Source organism: Ornithodoros turicata, chromosome 1, assembly GCF_037126465.1.
Source record: "Ornithodoros turicata isolate Travis chromosome 1, ASM3712646v1, whole genome shotgun sequence".
NCBI classification, from domain to species: Eukaryota; Metazoa; Arthropoda; class Arachnida; order Ixodida; family Argasidae; genus Ornithodoros; species Ornithodoros turicata.
Window position 1 is genome coordinate 101,990,984 of NC_088201.1, and position 24,084 is coordinate 102,015,067.

Genomic DNA, 24,084 nt, shown 5'->3' on the forward strand with positions numbered 1-24,084 from the left:
AACTGCAAGCCACTCATTGGTCACTCACACTCATCTCTAGATGAGATAAATTTAACTGTGGGAGATTGTAACTTTTACCACAAGATAGTTTTAGCGGGGGTTAGAAGGTTCCCTACATATTTAATAGAAATTATGCCATTGGTCCAGCTACGTCATAGGCCACGGCCTGGTTCTGCTGTGGCTGGCCCTGATTGGTCTATGCTACTTAGCTCGTGGCGCAACTCTTTACTGGCTCCACCCACTTCGCGTTGATTGGTCCATTCTAAGCCTACTGACTTCTAAGCCAGTCCACGCTAAGCCTACTGATCACTCTACCAGACTTTCTAAACGCTCTAATTGGCCGCTACCGATTGGCCCTCACTGGCCCGTTCTAAGCCCACTGACACCAGATGGCGCAACTCTTCACTAACTCTGCCTACTTCATGCTGATTGGTCCATTCTAAGCCTACTGACTTCTAAGCCGAACCACGCTAAGCCTACTGATTGTCCCTTCACACCGAAGCCGACCGATGTCTGGCCCTGATTGGTCCACGCTAAGCCTACTGAACAGTGATTGGCTAGCCTGTCGCTCCTAAACCACAATGCAGCAGCTTCAGACAAGACACACGACAATTGTTGATTCCAACCTTTATTTGGTACAACAGCCTCCTGGTTCAGCTGCATCAGAGAGTCCATTAGTCCTGGTCATCTCTTGCGCTCATTGGTCACTCACCTCCCTCGATAGACACCAACTGCTATCGGTTCATCTAACTGCACGTGGTCTGCTCATTGGCCCATCTGACTACAAGCCTCTCATTGGCCACTTATGTCTTGAGCTCCCTAACAGGCTCCAACTGCAATTGGTCACTTCCACTCATCGCTAGACCCAACTGCTACTCGCTCTAATCTCTAGATGAGATAATATAAGTTTAACTGTGGGATATTGAAGGTTTTACCATAAGATAGATTTAGCCTGGGGCTGGTAGGCTCCAACTGCTATCGGCCCATGCCTCCATCCTGCTGCTCACTGGTTCACAATGAAACTTTTTCACATGCTCTGCCCTACACATACAAGAGATGGCACCGCTTGTGATTACCTTCTTTGCAAAGATGGACAGCTGCGTCGCGCCATTGCATTGGTGACTCATTTCTATCCAACTGGTTCATACTTCTAGAGAGCCAGCGTTATAAGGCTGAACAGCTTACATGCCGCCGCGTCCCGCTGTTCACATAGCCACAGTTGCTAATGGGAAATAAAAAAACGTGTTTAGGGTGCACATCTCAAAACACACTCTACACGAGTAAAGTTGGCTTCACCTGGTTGCATGCGTGCGTTAGGTCAAGTCCACCCCTGAGAACAAGCTTAGGATCGTTTAGGATGTGTGTGCTTTGCAGTTCAACCTCAAAATTGTTTCAATCAAGCAGAATGGCAAATGATGCAATGGAGCGCGTTCATTCTTGAGAACGAATTTTGTGACAGAACCACACACACAAAAAAAAAAACATTTCAATGTGTATTAAACAAAGTGCAAAAAAACTCATCGTCATGCTAATCATAGAAGGCAGCACGCGTTCGAAATAAGCAGGAAGAAGCACATGGTCGAGAAAACATCGATAGTTGATGCTGTGCAGAGAAGCTGGTTTGAGAGAAAAACAACTTGAATGATCAATAAACCCTATAGAGATTGGGTCCGTTCTTATTTTAGACAGCGCGCATTCAACACACGAAATTAAATAAATCGAGCAGAATGACAATAGCATAGTGGCGCTATGTGGTGAAGCTCAAGACGCACTGACGCTCCAACTCTTATTAAACAATGCTATGCACGCACGTACTCAAGCTTAAAAAAAACTCAACCCTTGGGACTCAACCCAAGCTGAGTATGAAGAAACACAATTTCACATTGCTCCCCTCAGAATATTCTGTTCAAACATAGCCAGCGCACGCGACACAGCTCGTACGCAGAGCACAACTGGAAGCACCCTTAGAAATTCAGAGCACAACATCGCACTATCAACGAGTTCATCTCGGAAAAAAATGCGCTCACCTTCGCAGACGGGCACATAGATTCACAAGCACCATGCAGCAATATCTCAAACATGCGGCGCGTGGACAGCTCACGCGACTTTAGCCAGCCCGTGTTTACGCATATTACAGTTTTAGACGGTGCACTTCAACATAAGATACTAATTAAATCAAGCACAAAGCACAGTGATGCATTGTCGTGACTGACGCTCCAATGCGTATTAAACAAATTGCTTGGTGCTATGTACGCACATACTCAACTCAAGGCGAGTATGAAGAAACACATTTTCAGATTGCTCTCTCCCCGAACATCCCGTGGAGTCGCACCTCCGCGTTCCTTCTCTATACTGGAAGCACCAATATTAGAAATATTAAGATCGTCGCACTATGAACAAGTTCATCTCATCAAAAAAAAAAATTGGCTTACCTCATCACACCGGTATGACGCACGTAGATTCTTGTCGCGCGACGCGCTACAGCAGGGTAGGGAAACACGGGCGCGTGGACAGCTCACACGATTTCAGCTTGCCCGCGCACACCTCACAACATGCGCCGACACACCAAAATGTCGCGCACCTTCCAGGCACGCACATGTCGACCACTTACCGTGCCAGCCGCACGGAAAACTAGATAGCCGAAACACAGGCGCGTAATATACCCCTCCGGTTGGGACCATCTGTTTTATATCAATGCTCGCTCGTTTCCGCAAGGTTGCAAGTCCGAGAAATTGGGTCACCTTGAAGATGTGTTCGAGCCATCTGTTTAATATCAAAACGCACTTCCACCCGTCATGGCCAAACTGACTACTCTGCGGCGGACCCTAGCGGAAAAAAATGTTGCGTCAAGGTGATGTAACGAGAAACTGGGTCACCTCGTAAATAATGTTTTCCGAGGCCGCGCGTATTAAAACCAAAAGTAAACACTGATCACACCACGCTATGCGAAGAAAAAAATATCCCTATGAGCACACGTCACCACCTGTTCATTGCCGAAACAAGCTTCCTCTAACCAAAAACAAAGGGTTCGCTTATGCAGTTTCCAAGAAGTTCCAAATGTCCTTCGCGCGGGCGTTCCTGCGTGATTGTGTAAACAAAATCGCACCACCCTCCAAGGGCGCATTTGAGTTCGTCCGTCGGTCGACTCTGGGTCAAGCGCACAACGAGGAAGATCAGGAAAGTTCTCATTTTCATTTCATTCGGTGTGCGTAGAAACTGAGAAGTCGTCTATTTTCGAAAAGCTGGATAAACCCAGTGATGGGAGCATTGTTCCGGAGAACGAAAAGCTGGACGCGTTGGACTTACGCAAGGTCGACACGGGGAGGCGAACTCCTGATGGAAAGCGATTCACAGATGAAGAGTTGCAAGAAATGCGTGAATTACCGGATCTGAAACTAGAGAAGAGACTCATGGATGGATCGGCCGAAATCATCTGTACTCACACGAAGTGATGCATCCCACCGAGACCAGCGAAAGTGCGCGCGTCTCATATGTAATCATCAGTAAACGTATTTCCTGTTTTTAGGGGGGGGGGGGATTCTGTGTTGTGTGATGGAGAAGCCATATAGATAGGTGATAAGGAGAAGGATTATATAGCACGTACTCATCGACTAAGCGAGTATAGTTTGTGGGGAACGCCACGCTATTTTAAAGCCATTTTATATCATATCCCAAACGTTCTGCGCGATCAAACAGCATTATGGAAAGAAGAAAAGCGTTTCACGCATCACGGTGCGCGCGCGTTTCAGCGTGCTCAAACAAGTTCTGGTTATCAGTAAAAGTAGTAGTTCTGGGTTCCCAGGCGGGTTCTTCATGGTGTTTCCAGCGCATCAGGCGATATTCTACAACAACGTAAATTGCTCTGCGCGATCAAACAAGTCTCGCTCCCCTTTATACAAATGCGCGCCCTTTAAATATCCCCTTTATATAGACGCGCGTGCCATATCATAGCTTGTTTCAGCGTGCTCAAACAAGCTCTGGCTTTTGTGGTGAGACTCGTATGATGGTGCAGGTTTGTAAGAAACACTGAAGAGGTTCAAGGGCACACACTATAGAAATCGACAGCCGAATTAGAAAAGGTATTGCGATTTTACCCTCGCTGTCTAATCAAAAGCACTATTTTCAGTAGGGCGAACGGTCCTCGATGTTTTGACGGCGTTTTTCGGTTGGATTCCAGAAGATGCAGTACCGCAGGGGCTCTATGAAGCTTTCATCGGGAAAAGATTCACCGCCACCGATAGCGTAGACGTTGCTGTGGACGAGATCCTGCGAGTATACCACGAAATTGAGCTAGAAAAAGAAGGTGCGAACCTATTCATGATATCACGCGATCTCGGCGAAGTCCTAAAGAGATACGGCTACAGAGACATCGCGGGCATAGATATTCTTCAAGCTCTCCATCTGCTGCACGTCTTAGTTTACCACTGGAATGAACGCTGTCGTATCATGTACGAACCGGATGGCTGTCCCCCAAAGATCGAGTGAAACCGCTGTGTAATCCTCACGTAAAATAAAGCTCTTTCTTCCGCACAAAAGAGTTTTGAATGCATGAACAGACGGTTTCGAACGTCCAGCCTACCTCATTCGACGCATTTTTTGAAATTGCCACGCGGGCGTTTGACATCGCGTATCTTTATAACCACACATGGAGTAACCCTAAAATAAAGTATGGGGAATAAGGTACTTTCGAAGCCTGATGTGCGAAAATACTCTCCCTCTATATCTGAAAATAGGCAACACGCTGTGCAATTCGAGCTCCCGCACCGCACACCATTCGGGTTAGCACATCGACACAGTGTTTGATAGCAGAAGAGGTAAATCGATTTCTTGCCCCCGCCCTCTCTTCACAGAACTGACGAAAATCACATTTTCAGTAGGACGCGTGGTCCTCGATGTTGAAACAACCTTCTTCCAATGGATACCTGAACAGGAAGTGCCGGAAGGAATATATGAAGCTTTCATCAACAAAAGATTCAGCGCAGATGACAGGATAGACAGCGCCGTGGACAAGATCTTACGCATGTACTACGTAATCGAGCGAAAACAAGGAGTCTCGTTTCTATTCAAAATATCACGTAATCTCGATGAAGTCCTAAGGAGGTCGAGCTACGAAGACATTATACCTGTAGATATCCTTCAAGCTCTCCTTCTGCTACGCATGCTGGTCTATCGGTGGAATCAATGTTGTTGTTGTACGATTTACCAAGTGAGCGGTCGGTTTATATTTCCAAGGACTGAGTGAAACAGTACAGGCAAATAAACGGTTATTTGCATAAAAAAAATCTATAGATGATCTCAATGCGCGTAAACAATGAAGATTTCGCGCTGTCACTAAATATCTACTCAATGGGTGGCAAACCCCTGCGTAGTTCGCGAGGTGGATTTGTTTTATATCATAAAAATATAGTGGTTGCTTCATTCCCGCATTTATTTCGTGCGAACTTTATGTCACAAAAATAAAGATTATGAAAAAATGTTTGTGGTAAACACGGTATTCACAACACTTTAGCGAGGACGTCTTCTAACGTGGAGACAACACGTTCCTTTCCCTCGACGACGGTAATGTCGAAGCTCGTGTGGTTCTTTTTCCAGTAGTCACGCACCACGGGGATGGAAAACCCGGCATTTATGATTATCTCGTTGATGGGTTCTCCGTTTCTATATCGCTCCAACAGTTCCAACTTGTATCTCACAAACTGTCTTATTTTATGAGTACTCCGCACGGGAATGGCTCTCAAAATGTCACTAAAATCACTCTCTTCTCCGTGTCCATTTAAAAAGTTGTGTAGGCATTGTAAATCTGCCAGCATGCGTTTGCATACGAACTGATCCATCTCACACGACACACTGGGGCTTCGCACTTTTGCGGTTGTCAAGTCGCTGCTCATCACTTTTCTCATGTCGGAGGATCATCCCCCCTTGAATCTCTTCAGTGTTTCCTACAAATCTGCACCATCATACGAGTCCCACGTCTCACCACAAGAGCCAGAGCTTGTTTGAGCACGCTGAAACAAGTTATGATATGGCACGCGCGTCATTTGTATAAAGGGGAGCGCAGAACAATTTACGTTGTTGTAGAATGTCGCCTGATGCGCTGGAAACACCATGCAGAACCCGCCTGGGAACCCAAAACTACTTCTTTTACTAATAGCCAGAACTAGTTTGAGCACGCTGAAACGCGCGCGCACCGTGATGCGTGAAACGCTTTTCTTCTTTCCATAATGCTGTTTGATCGCGGAGAACGTTTGGGATATGATATAAAATGGCTTTAAAATAGCGTGGCGCTCTCCACAATCTATACTCGCTTAGTCGATGAGTACGTGCTATATAATCCTTCTCGTTATCACCTATCTATATGGCTTCTCCCCTCCCCCCATCACCCAACACAGAATTTTCCCCCTAAAAACAGGAAATACTTTTACTGATGATTACATATGAGACGCGCGCACTTTCGCTGGTCTCGGTGGGATGCATCACTTCGTGTGAGTAAAGATGATTTCGGCCGATCCATCCATGAGTCTCTTCTCTAGTTTCAGATCCGGTAATTCACGCATTTCTTGCAACTCTTCATCTGTGAATCGCTTTCCATCAGGAGTTCGCCTCCCCGTGTCGACCTTGCGTAAGTCAAACGCGTCCAGCTTTTCGTTCTCCGGAACAATGCTCCCATCACTGGGTTTATCCAGCTTTTCGAAAATAGACGACTTCTCAGTTTCTACGCACACCGAATGAAATGAAAATGAGAACTTTCCTGATCTTCCTCGTTGTGCGCTTGACCCAGAGTCGATCGACGGACGAACTCAAATGCGCCCTTGGAGGGTGGTGCGATTTTGTTTACACAATCACGCAGGAACGCCCGCGCGAAGGACATTTGGAACTTCTTGGAAACTGCATAAGCGAACCGTTTGTTTTTGGTTAGAGGAAGCTTGTTTCGGCAATGAACAGGTGGTGACGTGGGCTCATAGGGATATTTTTTTCTTCGCATAGCGTGGTGTGATCAGTGTTTACTTTTGGTTTTAATACGCGCGGCCTCCGAAAACATTATTTACGAGGTGACCCAGTTTCTCGTTACATCACCTTGACGCAGCATTTTTTTCCGCTAGGGTCCGCCGCAGAGTAGTCAGTTTGGCCATGACGGGTGGAAGTGCGTTTTGATATTAAACAGATGGCTCGAACACATCTTCAAGGTGACCCAATTTCTCGGACTTGCAACCTTGCGGAAACGAGCGAGCATTGATATAAAACAGATGGTCCAAACCAGAGGGGTATATTACGCGCCTGTGTTTCGGCTATCAAATTTTCCGTGCGGCTGGCACGGTAAGTGCTCGACATGTGGGTGCCTGGAAGGTGCGCGACATTTTGGTGTGTCGGCGCATGTTGTGAGGTGTGCGCGGGCAGGGTGAAATCGTGTGAGCTGTCCACGCGCCCGTGTTTCCCTACCCTGCTGTAGCGCGTCGCGCGACAGGAATCTACGTGCGTCCATAGGTCGGCGAATTCACTCATGATGTCCATCACCGACATCATTCACCATCACATCACTCAGAATGATGTGATGTTGAGTGATGGGCAATGATGTTATGTGATGTTGAGTGAAGTTGAATGATGGGCAATGATGTGGTGTGATGTTGAGTTTGATGTTGAATGATGGGTAATGATGTGATGTGCATTTGAATTGTATGTTGAGTTATGAGCAATGATGTGATGGTCACAGTAATGTTGAGTGATGGGCAATGATTTGATGCTGCGTTTGATGTTGACTTATGTGCGAAGATGAGATATTGAATTTGAAGACCCTGCGATGGGTTTTTCAAGTTGAAATCTGCGGTTTAGGGTGTGAGGTTGACATTAGTCGTGGGTGGTTGGATGGGTGCATACAACTGCCCATAGAGTAAGCATTGCAAGTATGCATGACTAGACTGAATAAGGTACCCCATTTTCAGCGTACCTGTTCTCGTGCCCTGTGATAATCTGAGCTTAGCGGTAGTGGCGGGAAGGTTTCAGTTGTATGTGTGACCTTGCTGCTGGTGGGTGGGTGGGAGGGAGAGGGGAGTTTGCAGTTCACCGTTATGTTCAGGCTTTGGAGTTGGGGTCTCGGTCGTTTGGGCGGAGCTGCACTTGGATGAATAACAAGCAGCAGGGGAGGTGGGCTGACCTTGGCGCGCTCGCGCTCTTAGTTTTGCGTCGCCTCACAGCAGTGTGGTGTTGGGGGGATGGCTCCAGCATTAAGAGCGGCGGGCTGTTATATCTGATGTGTCATATGTGGGAGGGCAAGGGCTTGCCGTTCTGCGTTGTATTTAGAGTTGTGGACTCTGTGGTGCTGCACTTGGATGTCATCCGTAAGGGACAGAAAATGAGGGTTGGCCTCGGCGTTCTCGCGTTGTTTGGTTTGCATCGCTTCAGAGCAGGTGCGTTGTGGAAGTTGGTTCCAGATCATAAAGAAGCGGTGCGTTCGGGCTTATAAATCGGTTATGAAAATCAGTCTCTTGGCACTCCTTCCTTTTCTTTTGATTACTGCTGGCAATGAAACATTCCTGGTGTCTCGGCGAAGGAGCGGGTATATGGAAAAATGGGACGGGTATTGTGCAGTATGAACTCGGGGAAAGTCACTGTCACGTGAACAAAATGACAGCATCAATTGCCCGACATCTTTTGCCCGCAATTGCCCGCAACCAGAGCATATCACGCTTCCGCCTTATGATTTTTTTTCGGAATTTTTTGCAAAGGCAGAATGCAAGCATAAATGAAAAATTGTCCAGGGGAATGTGGCATGAAACTGGGTTGCATAATTTTGGTTTATAACCACGCGTACTCTGCACACGTACAGCCGACAACCCAGTATATTATGCAAAACAGCTTCGGGACGCAGCCCCAATGTTTCATTGCACACAATTTTGTTTTTGTGGTTTCGTTATCCGAACTTTGTTCCTGAGTACGACGGTCAAAATAGTTTTCTGTCAGGAACAGCCTAACAGGTTTAGTACAGAATAGGAAACAAAGTGACGAGTGTGATGGTCCGCAGGTATGGTCGGTGAACTGTATTCGACACGTCAATGAAGTCATTGCAAGAGAGACGACTCACATAAAAGAAAATACCTGTAGAACGATTCGGCCTCACGAACAGTGTGCTCTCACGCCTGGACATTTATACACTTCGTGGCAATGGAATCGGTATATAGACACTTCGAACTGCCGAAACCGTTGTCCGGCCTGACCTTTCGAGCGCCGTCCAGTTTTTGATACACTCCGGTTCTGGAATAGGATCACGGACCACTACGACGATCCCAAAGGAACTGCGCATGGGTGCGCGCGTTTCTTCCAGGTTTAGCATAGAGCGTGACTTACATGATATTCACGTTGTTCGGCCCACGTCGTATAGACGATATCAAACCAAACCAAAGATGCTTCAAGCCAAGAAAGCCCTTTGATATCTGTCACACGCACGGCAGGGTCTGAGGAGCTCGTGCAACTCACTAGACGGAATCACGTTTCCTCACTGAGACCGTACCAAGCGCGCAAAAAGAAGATTGAGGTTTGGACGGTCGACTGGGATGTTCCTGGACAACGGACGGCGATAGGAACTGGAGGCCGGACACATCGTTCAACTTTTCCAATAACAAGTTTACCAGTTTATAACAAACATAACAATTATTGCACAACAATGATCACAATTGACAGAGCTTACATATATATGGTTTCAAGTTACAAGCCGAACGAGGTAGATGTTACAAATCAAATCAACGATTGTTGCGAAAGCTATGGCCAGTTCGATAGAGAAGGGGTGAAAATTCCTTAGCTCTGATGGTGTGGCGTCCCCGAGTCCGATGAAAGGGGTCCGGAGTTGAGCCGGCGCCGAAGTTGGTGCACGTTGTCGGGGATCTCTCGCGTAGCGGTGACCACTCACGCAACACACGGCACACCTCTTGGCGGCTGTCCTCGGTCCACGCACTTTCACGCCACGGCCCCGCACACAACCGATCACAAGTCCTGCTGATGTCCGACTGCCCCGCGTTTTTCGTCGTTTTCCCGCGCTTCCCTTTTTTCCCTCCTTGTTATTTTGCTTTATCCACTTGTTCAAACGCTTCCGAAATATTTGACACTGTAGTTGGAGACAAAAGGAGGGCCACTCTCCGAGAACAAGGGGAGCCGCCCGACGGGGTCGAAATGAGTTTTTACATCTGTGAGTAGGAACTTCAAAGGCGAGCGTCGCCTAACCCCGCTTCTGAGACGGAGCAGGGTCGCTGCCGGACACCCCTCGTTAAACGGAATTCTTTATATTGCCTAGTGTTCTCGGAAACACGGGTGTCCCAGCTGACCTTGGTTAACAAACCACTCGAGCTCTGTGACATTACCCCCACCTGAAGAATATTAACGGGGTTAATATTGCAACAGCTCACAGAGCTCAACAGGTCACAATGCGTGTGCTACAGTAGTCTAACAGGCATCGCAAATACAAACGCATACACAAGAGATAGGTAAGTTATGCACAACATACCCTACATCGAGTACGCAACCAATAGATAGGAATGTCTTACATATAAAAACAAGAAAACAAGTCGCATTTGTAACATAGATATCTTGTACCTTGCAATTCAAACAGGGCGACCAAGCGGGAAGATCCCTTGCCCGCGCGCAGACGCGACAATAACATTCCAGGGTAACATCAGTTTTACACACTTTTAAGACACGTGAACGTATAAGAGTAAGGCTCTGCAAACATATTGCCAAGACGTGTAATAGAAGAAACTTGCATACATATTTGTATATACTTGCATACATAGTGGAAACAGACAGAATACTTCTAACAATACGAATACACTTCCTGCATTACGATACACACGAGCAGGCTAAATGCGGCTTAGGTAGTCGGCGCCTACGTTCTCGCTACCCTTTATGTATTCCACCCGGAACGAGTGTTCCTGCAACATAAGGCTCCATCTGAGGAGGCGGCTATTGAGATGCTTTTGTTTTTTTAGGTATTGCAACGGCTGGTGGTCTGTTTGCACTGTGAAGTGCCGACCGTACAGGTACGTCTTGTACCTGTCTATACCCCACACCAATGCTAATCCCTCCCGTTCCACTGTGGAATAGGCGGCCTCGCGAGGCAGGAGCTTCCGGCTCGCGTAAGATACCGGGTGCAGGACACCGTTCTCCTCTTGCAGGAGAATTGCCCCAAGGCTGCGGCCGGAGGCGTCTGTGCGAATAACAAAAGGCCGTGTAAAATCCGGCAGCTTCAGTATAGGTGCGCTCGAGAGTAGCTTCTTCAACTCGTTAAACGCTTCTTCCTGCTCCGGACCCCATGCCACGCGGTTTCCTTTGCCTTTCTTTGTGAGGTCGGTGAGGGGGGCTGCGATCTTCGCGTAGTCGGGGATAAACTCCCGGTAATAACCGGCTAACCCGAGGAAGGATCTCACTTGTCGTATTGTCTCCGGCCGGTTGGCGTCGAGGACCCTCTCAAGTGTCTTTTGGAGGGGTGCGAGGGTGCCGTTAGCGAGCCGGTGGCCCAGGAATGATACTTCCTGTGCCCCGATTTCGCACTTAGTCGGGCGCACGGTCAGGCCCGCAGATTTGATCCTCTGGAATACTTGGCTCAAAGTGGTGAGATGGTCTTCCCACGAGTTGCTGGCGATCAGTACATCGTCGTAATAATGGACTACGTCCGGAATGTCCCCAATGAGCTTGCGCATGAGGCGTGTGAATATCGCTGGCGCCGTCTTGATGCCGAAAGGCATATATTTAAACTGGTACAACCCGGATTCCGTAGAAAATGCTGTTTTCTCTTTGGAATCTTCTGTCAGCGGGATCTGCCAGTATCCCTTCGAAAAATCTAGTTTTGTGAAGTACCGTTTAGTTCCGACTGCTGCAAACAATTCATCAGCTCTCGGGATAGGTTCTGAATCTTGCGTCAGATGATCGTTAAGCCTCCGAAAGTCAATACACACCCGGTGGGTCTTATCAGGCTTTCTCACGACCAGTAGCGGGGAATTATAAGCGGAGTCCGATCTCTCTACTATGCCCATACGCAACATTGCCTGCACTTCTTCTTCGATGGCTTCCCGTACAGCAAATGGCAGCGGGTACTGCTTCGTGTTGATGGGCTTTTCGGTCGTTAATTTCAGGTCGCATCGTATCAGGTCCGTTTTCCCTGGCGCGTCCGAAAAAATAGCCCTGTGGGCATCTAGCACTTCCCTTACTTGTTCTTTTTGTTTTTTGCTCAAATCAGAGGAGAGCGACACGTCTCGGAACGTCTCCTTTTGTTGGAGTGAGAGCACCTGTAGGCCTGGTTCTCCGTCCGTCTCACTCATTGTCACCACTGCGCATACGGCCTGCCCGCCTGGTTCAGCTGTTGTCGTTGGTCTCTCCTCGTACTTCTTGAGCATGTTTATATGAAACAGTCGTGTACGGTGGCCGAGATCTATCTCGTAGTCCACTTCGTTCCTGTGACTCACAACTGGGAAAGGGCCTTTCCACTGCATTAACAGTTTGTTCTGGTCCGTCGGGAGCAGAATGAGCACCTGATCTCCTGGGTTTAGCTTCCGTGCGCGGCTTCGTTTGTTGTAGTACCTTTTGTACCTATTGCTTGCGTTCTGTAGCTCTTGATGGGCAAGCTTGCATGTCTCTTCGAGACGGTTTCGGAGGTCCATCACGTACTGGTAGGTGGTCTTTATTTGGCCCTCGATGGCCTCATTAGTCCATAACTCCTTGAGCACGGATAAGGGGCCCCGCACGTGTCGTCCGTAAATAAGCTCGAACGGCGAGAACCCCAAGCTGGCTTGCGGCACTTCCCGGTAGGCAAATAGAACTGGCGCCAGGTAACGGTCCCAATCTTTTGGTCTTTCTTGACACATCCTCTTTAACATCGTTTTGAGGGTACCGTTAAACCTTTCTACAAGGCCGTTCCCCATAGGGTGATGGGGCGTCGTGTGAAGCTGCTTGAGCGAGAGGAGCCGGCTTACCTCCTTCATCACGTCGGAGGTGAAGTTAGTGCCCCTGTCACTCAGCACTTCGCTCGGTATCCCAGTCCTTGCAAACATCTCCACAAGGGCTTCCGCGACGCGCTCCGTCTCGATGCTGGGCAATGCCACGGCATCCGGAAATCTGGTAGCGTAGTCCACCATGGTGAGAACGTAGCGGTTGCCCCTTGATGACGGTGGGGAGATGGGTCCGATGATATCCACTGCCACTCGGCGGAAAGGGGTGTCGATGGTAGGCACTTGACCGAGCGGTACCTTTCCAACCCGTCCCTTGGGCGTGGTTCTTTGGCAGATGTCGCAGGACCGAACGAAACGCTGCACTTCGGCTTGCATGCCCGGCCAGAAAAACTCCTCCAGGATGCGATCCATGGTTTTCTTGACTCCCATGTGTCCTGCCATAATACCCTCATGGGCGATTTGAAGGACCGTGTTTCGGTATCTGCTCGGCAACACTAGCTGTTCGACCTCCCCGCCAAACGTCGGAAAGTAATGTCGATAGAGAAGCCCCTTGTGTACTCGAAATTCGAACTCTTGTGCCTCATTCCGGCACGGTAGCCGTTTGCCAACTTGGCTGAAACAGCACTTCAGACTGGAGTCGTTCGCTTGCTCATTAACTATTTCTTCTGTGGTCGGTGCTTCGCCGTCAGCTGTCGGTGCTGGGAGTCGCGGTAGTCTCGCTGCGTGTCGCCTGCCGCGTCTTCTCCTTTGGCTTCGCGTTTCCATGGCTGCAACGACATTGGTTTCACTATTGTGTTCCGACGGCGAATCCTCCCGTTGCCTCGCGGTCTGCTCCCATGTCATCTCCTCTTCCCAATCTTCTATTGGGTTGTCAGCTTCCCGCACGTTACAAATATTGCCCAGTATAAGGTCGTAAAGCGGTTCTTCCGTGCATTTTGCCACCACTTCTCCGCAGTAGAAGGGCGTTTGCACTACTATGATGGCCTCCGGCAGAACTCGGATAGTTCCATCCACAAGGTATACAGGGCTCTTCGTGCCTGTCATTTCGTCCTCGGACACTAGGCTTTTGCGAACGACCACGGTGTTGCTGCCCGTGTCCCGCAAGACAGATATCTCCTGCCCCTTTATCTTGCCTCTTCTAACTGGCATCCCCTTGAGCAAGGTCTGGGTTTCTGTTGCCATCATGGCGTTGACGACGGGTATCTTCTGCCCATCCTTCAGCTCGACGTAACCCTTCGTCAGTGAGTGTGCCATCTCGCTTTCATCAGGCTGTACCGCGACCACGCAGGCGGCTTGATTCTTCTCCTGTGTCTTGCTCCAACACTGCTCCGACAGGTGGCCTCTTTTCCCGCACCTTCCACAGGTGACGGTTGTCTTCTGGTTGCGCGTGTTGCTGCTGCGACATTCCGAAGCTCGGTGGCCCAACCTATCACACAAATAACATCTCGGCTGGTTTCTCCTGTCGGCCGGGCTTTTCCCATTGGGCCTCGGGCCTGGTTGCTCCTCCTGTCTTTTTTCTTCCAGCTTGGGTTTTCCAAGGTGCATCTGCCCCTGAGCTTCCATAAAGCGATCGGCAAGCGCTGCCATTTCTTCTAGGGATCCTCCCGTTCTTTCCTTCAGGAAAAGTGCTAGCTTTGGTGGGCATCCCTTCACAAATTGCTCCATGATGAGCATCTCTCGCAAGCTCGGGTATTCCTTCTTCGTGTTTGACAATTCGACCCACCGATCGAACAAACTTCCAATTCTTGCGGCATATTGGGTGCCTGTTTCACCCTCTTCGGGTTTACTGCTTCGGAACTTTTCCCTAAACCCGTCGGCAGTCAGTCGGAATCGTTGCAGCAGGGCGTTCTTTACTTTAGTGTAGTCGACTGAATCGTCTGGGGTCAGTCTCGCGAATACTGCTAATGCCTCTCCCGTGAGGCTCATGCTTAGGGCTGCGGCTCACTGCTCCCGCGGCCATCGTTGACCTGTGGCGAGACGCTCGAACCGGAGAAGGTACGCATCCAAGTCGTCCTTCTTTTCGTCGAACGCGGCCATCCATCGGTGAGGGCTACCAAAGGCCGGGAATACGTTGCTCGCTCCATCGTTAGTTCCTCGGCTCTGGGGTCCCTGACTTTCTTGGAGCTTCAGTCTGAGTTCCAGCACTTTTCGCTCTTCCTCCAATTTTGCTTTTTCTAGCTCAGCCGCTTTTGCGACTGCCTCTGCCGTTTCCTTTGCCGCGTCCCTGTCGAATGCACGTTGTTCCCGTACACGTGAATCCGCCTTTTTCTGTTCGGTCTCCACCCATTCGCGAAGCTCCTGTCCCGCAAGCCCCAGTGTCTTGCCTGCCGCAATTATATCAGACACCTCCATACTCTTCACTGTTAACCCTACAACACTTTTGGCTCTCTACAGCTCACCAACGCGTCTCCGCCGTCCAGGTGTCGACTCGTCCTGTCGCGGACGCCACTCTTTGTCACACGCACGGCAGGGTCTGAGGAGCTCGTGCAACTCACTAGACGGAATCACGTTTCCTCACTGAGACCGTACCAAGCGCGCAAAAAGAAGATTGAGGTTTGGACGGTCGACTGGGATGTTCCTGGACAACGGACGGCGATAGGAACTGGAGGCCGGACACATCGTTCAACTTTTCCAATAACAAGTTTACCAGTTTATAACAAACATAACAATTATTGCACAACAATGATCACAATTGACAGAGCTTACATATATATGGTTTCAAGTTACAAGCCGAACGAGGTAGATGTTACAAATCAAATCAACGATTGTTGCGAAAGCTATGGCCAGTTCGATAGAGAAGGGGTGAAAATTCCTTAGCTCTGATGGTGTGGCGTCCCCGAGTCCGATGAAAGGGGTCCGGAGTTGAGCCGGCGCCGAAGTTGGTGCACGTTGTCGGGGATCTCTCGCGTAGCGGTGACCACTCACGCAACACACGGCACACCTCTTGGCGGCTGTCCTCGGTCCACGCACTTTCACGCCACGGCCCCGCACACAACCGATCACAAGTCCTGCTGATGTCCGACTGCCCCGCGTTTTTCGTCGTTTTCCCGCGCTTCCCTTTTTTCCCTCCTTGTTATTTTGCTTTATCCACTTGTTCAAACGCTTCCGAAATATTTGACACTGTAGTTGGAGACAAAAGGAGGGCCACTCTCCGAGAACAAGGGGAGCCGCCCGACGGGGTCGAAATGAGTTTTTACATCTGTGAGTAGGAACTTCAAAGGCGAGCGTCGCCTAACCCCGCTTCTGAGACGGAGCAGGGTCGCTGCCGGACACCCCTCGTTAAACGGAATTCTTTATATTGCCTAGTGTTCTCGGAAACACGGGTGTCCCAGCTGACCTTGGTTAACAAACCACTCGAGCTCTGTGACAATATCAGAGCTCAGAGGGAAAGCAGGCCTGCGTACCGCCGAATTAGCGGATGCACGAAACATGCCGCCAAAGAGGGTTCGCGCCGGTTGAAGCCGACTTTGAGCGGTTGAATGCAGAACCCAGTGCAGTGCTGCGTGGATGGCAAGCGGACTGGAGAGTGGTGTCGGCCGTTTCAGCAATCACGGCTGCCTATGGGCGTTCCCAGGATTTTTTTCCAGGGGGAGGGGGGAAAGTGCCAGGGGAGGCAAGCGTGCTATGGCCTACCACCTCTTTTTCTGGAGGCGGACGTTGCGGACTATGCGGGTGCTCAGAGGTTCTTATTATGACATCTGAAAATAATCATTACGACTTTTGTCTAAAGTAGAAAGTAAAAAATGGGCACGTATGTGCACTGGTGCGACTAGTTGTTCCAGGACGCTTGACGTGTGAAAGCACTGAATGATTCAGAAGATTGTTTCAGCACGTGTGTCCTTGAGGTAGTTCGCCAGTGCACATAGCGCAGCGAAAATCCACAAGACAAGGCCTATTCCATTACCTGCTGCAAAAGGATGCCACGGTGTTCACACATTCAGCTGGGAGATTCAGTGATACATGAACAGCGACCCATCGATAATCAATAAAGGAGTGCTCATAAATATGCATTAAAAACTCTGCAGAAGTATGTATGCAACTATGCACCTCAAAATATGCATTAAAAATTGTTAATGTAAGTATTACTTTTTGTGGTTTTTGGTGTGAAGGTATACAACAAAGAAGGCATGCACCACAGACATCGTCTGCTTTTAGCACAGTACCATAGTGCATATTGAATAATAATATAATTGCGAGTAAATTTACGCGCATCGTAAGTTAGCCCATTTGTGTGAAGAGATGCTCCACGTACAGCATGGTAGGGCTACTGATAATTTCGACCACCCGGGGTACTTTAGACCTGCGAAAGCTCTCTGTAACACACCGTTGCTGGAAGCAATGTTTATCGCTCCCACATTGCTACCATTCTCGGCCAGGATTGAACCCGCGATCATGAGCTCAGCAAGTGAACACGTTACCAACAGAGCAACTGAGGCCGGCAGTGCAGATTGAAATGTGAACGCGGTAATTTTCCTAACTGTATACAGAAAGCGAAGAAGCAGAGCACGGCCCACCAGACTCAGACGCCATGCTGCTTACACCAGTGCATCTGGAAATACAGCAAGACATACACACACGCACGCACACACATCCACACATACACGCGCGCGCACACAAACAAAGGCAATTGGAGCAGATGGCAATATCTGAAAATACGCGCTGTGCGAGTACTTTCCGTATATGCCGTAACGTACGAAACATTCATTTATACGCACTATAGAATCCACTAATCGGCCCCGAACCATGACCAAACGTGCTTCTAGCGTAGAGATACGACACTATATCAAGAGAGAGAGAACGAGAAAACGAAGATGCATTTGCCTGAAAATCCGCCGTTTCACTGCTAGATATTTGCAATGCACACCCAGTTCAAACAGCCCAGTTTAAAAGTCCCAGGTGAAACAGCAGCACGTCGAAACCTCTCGACTGGGAAAAGAAAAGAAAAAAGGAAATCTCAACGCACGCAGAAACACAGGGACGAAATCACGATACACCCCTGCACCCTCTATTGGCACATGCCTCTTTCCCATCATGGGATCCCGGTCATTCCCCGATGCAGCGTAACCGACTACCGAACACCGACAAGCAGTTTCACCACCCCTCCCGCCTCTCTCCACACAATCGCCACCTTCCACATACGTAGCAGAAAACGGAAATATGCCAGCTCTATGAGCAGCCGTGCAGCGCCAAGAAACTTGACACCATAAAGCCACCGGATGCCAAGGCCAGACCTGCCATGCCTTTTCTAATGTAACGATATCAGCAGTCGATCGGCGCTTTGCGCAACAACCCGCAAACTAGGAGGACAGCGGCATACCAGCTGCCACGCCACTCGCCAATCCTCACCCTACGCACCTGGTATTTGCATTCACGCTTTCAGTACAACCCTATCGCCACCCCGCCCCGTCAAGGCTCGCTCCGGGAAGTGGGCGGGCGCCCCGCCAAGCCCCGTCCACCATTGCGACAGCACAAAGGCAACACCTGTTTAATTTACGAACGTCCCTGTAAACGGCCGCCACCCAAAAGGTGACATCTGCCCAACGCTCTTAATTTTTTTACTCCCTTTTGGGTGTAATCCAGTGGTGTCATAACTCACCCCCTAAAGGGTGTATGGTAACACCTTTAGGAGAGGTTACACCCTCCAGAGAAGGGTGTTTTCTGGTCGACCAAAAACGCCCTTTTGGGTGTAATCCAGAAGTGTCATAACTCACCCCCTTAAGGGTGTAAATGAACACCCTGTGCAGGATTACACCCTAAAAGGTGTTTGCAGGTGTGCATGTTGTAGCGGCATCGCCATTACCATTCCCGCGCACCAATAACCTAGGCGCGCGGGTAATAAAAACCTTTGCCTCGGCCAGCTCGGGCTCTAGTTCGACTGGCCTGGCTCTCACGGCAACCTGTGTCTAGTCTACCTCTTTCTCCGACATTGGTGACCCGAACGTTCCTTTCTGGAACGACGCTACTTTCCCTTTTCCGTCGGCGATGCATCAAGGCGACCCACCTCCGTCGTCGTCTAGCACAGGTTCCCTACAGCCCAACTCTGACGGACAACAGCACCATGTAAAAGCCATCGCCGTTAAACTTCCAGCCTACTGGGATCGCAATCCAGCTATCTGGTTCGCCCAGGCGGACGCCCAGTTCCATCTGGCCGGTGTGACTGCTCAGACCACTCGTTTCTATCATGTCATCTCCGCCCTGTCTCCCGCGGCCGCCGAGGAAGTACAAGATCTGATAATCTCTCCCCCAACGCAGAACGCGTATGACCAACTCAAGTCTGCCCTGCTGAAGCGTACGTCCGCCTCCGACCGTGACCGTCTGAGGCAGCTCTTATCGGCGGAAGAGCTCGGTGACAGGCGGCCTACCCAGCTCTTGCGCCGCATGAAGCAGCTCTTGGGAGATGACGCTCCGCAGGCCGGCGACAAATTCTTGCGTCAGCTGTTCATGCAGCGCTTACCCAATAACGTGCAGATGGTCTTGGCAGCAGCCGCGAATCTTCCCATCGACGAGCTCGCCACCCTCGCGGATGCTGTCATGGAGGTTGCCTCATCTCCTTCTCTTTCCGTTCTCGAGCAACCGGCTACCCAGACTAGAGGGCGAGCGGTTCCCCCAGCCATTCCGCCCATCCCAGAAGCTTGTCCTTCGGTTTCCCAACCCACTCCAGCCACCGAAGCTATACTCCAGCAGGTCAATAGCCTTACGCAATTGGTTGCGACGCTGGTTGCTCGCCCACGATCCCCGAGCCCCCGTCGCCCAAGGTTCCGCAGAGGTTCCCCGTCGCCACGGCGATCGCGATCTCGTTCTGCGAATCAGGAGGGCCTCTGTTGGTACCACCATCGCTTCGGTGCCGAAGCCCACCACTGCTTGCTCCCCTGTTCTTGGACGGGAAACCCGCCGGCCCCCCACTAATGGCGGCAAGTGGATTCGGCCTCGGCGACAGCCGCCTCTTTCGTATCGTAGACCGTGTATCGGGCTTAAGGCTCCTGGTCGATACGGGCGCCGAGGTCAGCGTCATCCCCGCCGGTGCGCGCTATTCCCGTTCCCGACAACCTTGCTCCACACTCAAGGCCGCCAACGGTTCCATTATCCCGGTTTATGGCCAGCAGTCGCTCACTCTCTACATTGGGCTCAGAAGAGACTTCCGATGGCTTTTCCTGCTTGCAGACGTCACACAAGCCATCCTCGGATCCGACTTTTTAAATCACTTCAAGTTGCTGGTAGACGTTCACGGGAAGCGTCTGATCGACATGACTACTTCCTTGTCAGTGCACGGACTACGTCTATCGACTCCACCGTTGCGTGTCTTGGCCTGTGCCGTGCCTGAATCACCAGCTGAATCACCCTTCGCCGCCATACTGAAGGAATTCCCGGCACTCACCCAGCCACCTGACTGGACCAGGCCTGTGCAGCACGACGTGGTCCACCACATCACCACCCGTGGCCCACCGGTCCACTTTCGCCCGCGTCGTCTGGCACCCGAGAAGTTCCGGGTAGCCAAAGCAGAATTCGACCACATGCTTGAGCTCGGAATCGTCCGGCCGTCATCAAGCACCTGGTCGTCGCCATTGCACATGGTGCCCAAAAAGACCGGAGATTGGAGACCGTGCGGCGACTATCGCGCTTTGAATCAAGCCACTATCCCGGACAGATACCCCATACCGCACATCTTGGATTTTGCTGCGTAGCTGGAGGGCGCCACAGTATTCTCCAAAATAGATCTTGTCCGTGCGTACCACCAGATCCCGATGGCCGAAGAGGACATAGCCAAAACCGCGATCACAACACCTTTCGGATTATTCGAGTTTCTGCGGATGCCCTTCGGGTTGCGGAACGCCGCTCAGACGTTCCAGCGGTTTGTGGACAACATCATCCGCGGCCTCCCCTTCGTCTATGCGTATATTGATGATATCCTCGTCGCAAGTCGTTCGCCGGCCGAACACGAGCAACACCTTCGTGCGCTGTTCTCCCGTCTTCACGACTATGGAATCATCATTAACGCAGCGAAGAGCGAGTTCGGCGTTCCGGAACTCGATTTCCTCGGGCACCGTGTCAACAGCCAGGGAATCCTGCCTTTGCCTTCCAGAGTTGCGGCCATCCAGGACTTCCCACTTCCTTGACCAAGCTGCGCCAGTTCCTTGGGTTAATCAACTTTTTCCGGCGCTTCATTCCGTCGTGCGCGGCCAAGCTTATTCCACTCGAAGCCATGCTTACTTCTAAACGTACTATGTCCCCACCGCCTCTATCATGGACCGAAGAAGCCACTGCCGCGTTCAAGGCCATTAAGGAAGAACTTGCGAGCGCATCGCTCCTTTTCCACCCCTGCCATGACGCCGAAACGTCCATTATGGTTGACGCCTCCAGCACAGCCGTCGGCGCCGTGCTTCAACAGCGTATCAGAGGAGCGTGGCGCCCCTTGGCGTTCTTCTCTCGCAAGCTCAAACCGCCAGAGACGAGGTACAGCACCTTTGGACGAGAACTTTTAGCCATCTACCTCACGATAAAGCACTTCCGACCTTTCTTGGAAGGCCGTGCATTTACAGTGCTTACTGACCACAAGCCCCTTGTATATGCCTTCTCTGCATCAGGTACCAAATACAGTCCTCGCGAAACCCGTCACCTTGCGTTCGTCGCGGAATTCACCACCGACATTCAACACGTCAGCGGTGCTGACAATGCAGCGGCGGATGCTCTCAGTCGCGTGAACGCTCTCGGATCGCTGCCTGCACTCTCTCTCGACGCCCTGGCCCAAGCACAGTCTTCCGACGCCGAGCTGGCTCAGTACCGTTCTGGCGCGGCTTCTTTGACCATCGAAGATGTCGCCTTACCCGGTTCCTCCACTCTGGTTGCCTGCGACACTTCTCAGGGACGGCCCCGACCTTTCGTCCCCTCTTCCCTGCGACGTCGCATCTTCGAGACGTACCATGCGTTCTCTCACCCCGGCGCCCGCGCTTCTCTGCGCTTGATTTCCCAACGGTATGTCTGGCCGCACATGAACAAGGACGTCAAGAACTGGGTGCGCGTTTGCCTTCCCTGTCAGCGCAGCAAAGTGCAACGGCACGTCCGCAGAGCACCAGAAAGGTTCTTGCCCCCCGACGACCGTTTCGCGCATCTCCACATTGATCTGGTTGGACCGCTTCCGGTATGTGCTGGCCACCGGTATATTCTGACCATCGTCGATCGCTTCACCCGGTGGCCCGAAGCCATTCCCATTCACGACGCTACCGCCGCCACCGTCGCCTCAGCCTTCATCTCCACCTGGGTATCGCGGTTCGGTGTTCCGTCAATCATCACCACAGACCGGGGCGCGCAGTTCGAGTCCAACCTGTTTTCCAACCTCACGCAAGCCCTTGGCACCAAACGTATTCGAACAACCGCCTACCACCCGGCTTCCAACGGCCTCGTTGAGCGCTTTCACCGGCAGCTGAAAGCCGCGCTCCGGACCTCATCTGACCTTCCTTGGACAGAAGTCCTGCCCCTAGCTCTGCTGGGAGTTCGGTCGGCTTACAAGCCAGACTTAGGCTGCACATCGGCGGAATTAGTTTTCGGGACGTCTCTTCGCTTGCCTGGCGATATCATCGACCCACCTCCCGACTTCCCGTCTCCATCACCAGCCGACTACGTGTCCCGCCTTCGCCAAACAATGGCCGCCCTCCACCCGATCCCCCCGCGTGTGCCACGCTCTGCTGCGACGTACCAGCACCCCGAACTCGAAACGTGCTCACACGTCTTCCTCAGGTGCGACGCAGTCAAGAGGCCCCTTCAGCACCCATACTCCGGCCCGTACGCTGTCGTGCGAAGATCTCCTACGCATTACACCATCCTGGTAAAGAACCGAGAGGAGACTGTCGCCCTGCAGCGATTGAAGCCCGCCTTCCTCGACGTTCCTGCGACGTCCCCCAGCGCCGTTAACTCCCACACAGGGCCGACGCCAATTCTTCCTGCCACTTCGTCCGCACTTCGCTCTCCACCCTCGACTTCATCGCCTCCCCCCCGCCGCCGACACGTCACCTGGGCCCCACAGCTATGTATCGCTCGACATCTTCCGACGCCTCACTAGGGGGGGAGCCCTGTAGCGGCATCGCCATTACCATTCCCGCGCACCAATAACCTAGGCGCGCGGGTAATAAAAACCTTTGCCTCGGCCAGCTCGGGCTCTAGTTCGACTGGCAAGGCTCTCACGGCAACCTGTGTCTAGTCTACCTCTTTCTCCGACAATGTACGCAGCACGAGATGTCATTTTTCTGAGCTGCCAGCACCTGCAAACTGTAAATCCGTGTGACAGTACAAACAGCGAAATGTTGTATAGAATTGCCCTCCCCAGAACCCTTGATGCCTGTTAGTGTTGCCAGAAGGAATGTTTTGATTACGGCATTTGTGACACGTATCTGAAAGAAAAATGTGGACATACTTTAGCACACAGCTATTTTATTGAAACACTTGGAACAGTTACAGCTCCACCTAAACAAGGCCAAAATTGCAATAAAACCTACAGCAACAGCAGGTACTCATGGTGAGACTTTCACCTAATGCATTGTGTTAAATTACAAAAAACAAAGGTAAGTTGTGACGACGTTGAGTTAAGCTGTTGATGTTGTGTATGCAACACACTTGTCAGTCTGCATTTGATGCCTTTACGCCTTCCTTTAGTTTCTGGAAGCCTCGGAAGGGAATATAGCAAAGAGGGTGATGTGTCTGTTTACTGCTGCCTTCCAATAGGCCCATTAGTTCCAGAAACCGTGTCAAAGTGAAAATGCCTGAAATCTAAATTTCAAACAAATGTGTTGCATACTGTACAAACGCAATGAAGTTGCTGTTCCCATAGGACACCAAGCAGGTTAACAGGTGAGGTACGTTGCTAATGAGTGCAACCACATTACAAGGCAAGCGAGCGAGCATATTGCTATGCTGCAACGGTACATGGCACCATGCAGTATAACATTGCACAATATGTTCATTAAGCTCTCAGTTGCAACTTGACGGACAAACACTGAATGAACAAAAATATGTATCTTTCTCGCTCAAGTCCCAGTGTTAAAAAACTTGTGTCTATCTCTTTCTTGACATATACCTACTTATATCCATAATAACTAAAGCAAGGCAAAGACTAGGCAAGTGAGTTACTCAAAGGTTGACATCCTGAAGTGGTGAATAGTACTGTTTC

The 24,084-nt window shown here is 50.6% G+C and overlaps 2 protein-coding genes across 2 annotated transcripts; one reads left to right on the plus strand and one right to left on the minus strand.

Annotated features, from left to right (window-relative positions):
- Nucleotides 1-10,841: 10,841 nt before the first annotated feature.
- LOC135380569 (uncharacterized) lies at nt 10,842-14,852 on the minus strand. Its single transcript, XM_064612509.1, has one exon. The coding sequence runs from the start codon at nt 14,850-14,852 to the stop codon at nt 10,842-10,844; it is 4,011 nt and encodes a 1,336-aa protein (XP_064468579.1).
- Nucleotides 14,853-18,908: 4,056 nt separating this feature from the next.
- On the plus strand, nt 18,909-19,832 carry LOC135380585 (uncharacterized). The gene has a single exon (XM_064612510.1). The coding sequence runs from the start codon at nt 18,909-18,911 to the stop codon at nt 19,830-19,832; it is 924 nt and encodes a 307-aa protein (XP_064468580.1).
- The last annotated feature ends 4,252 nt before the right edge of the window (nt 19,833-24,084 follow it).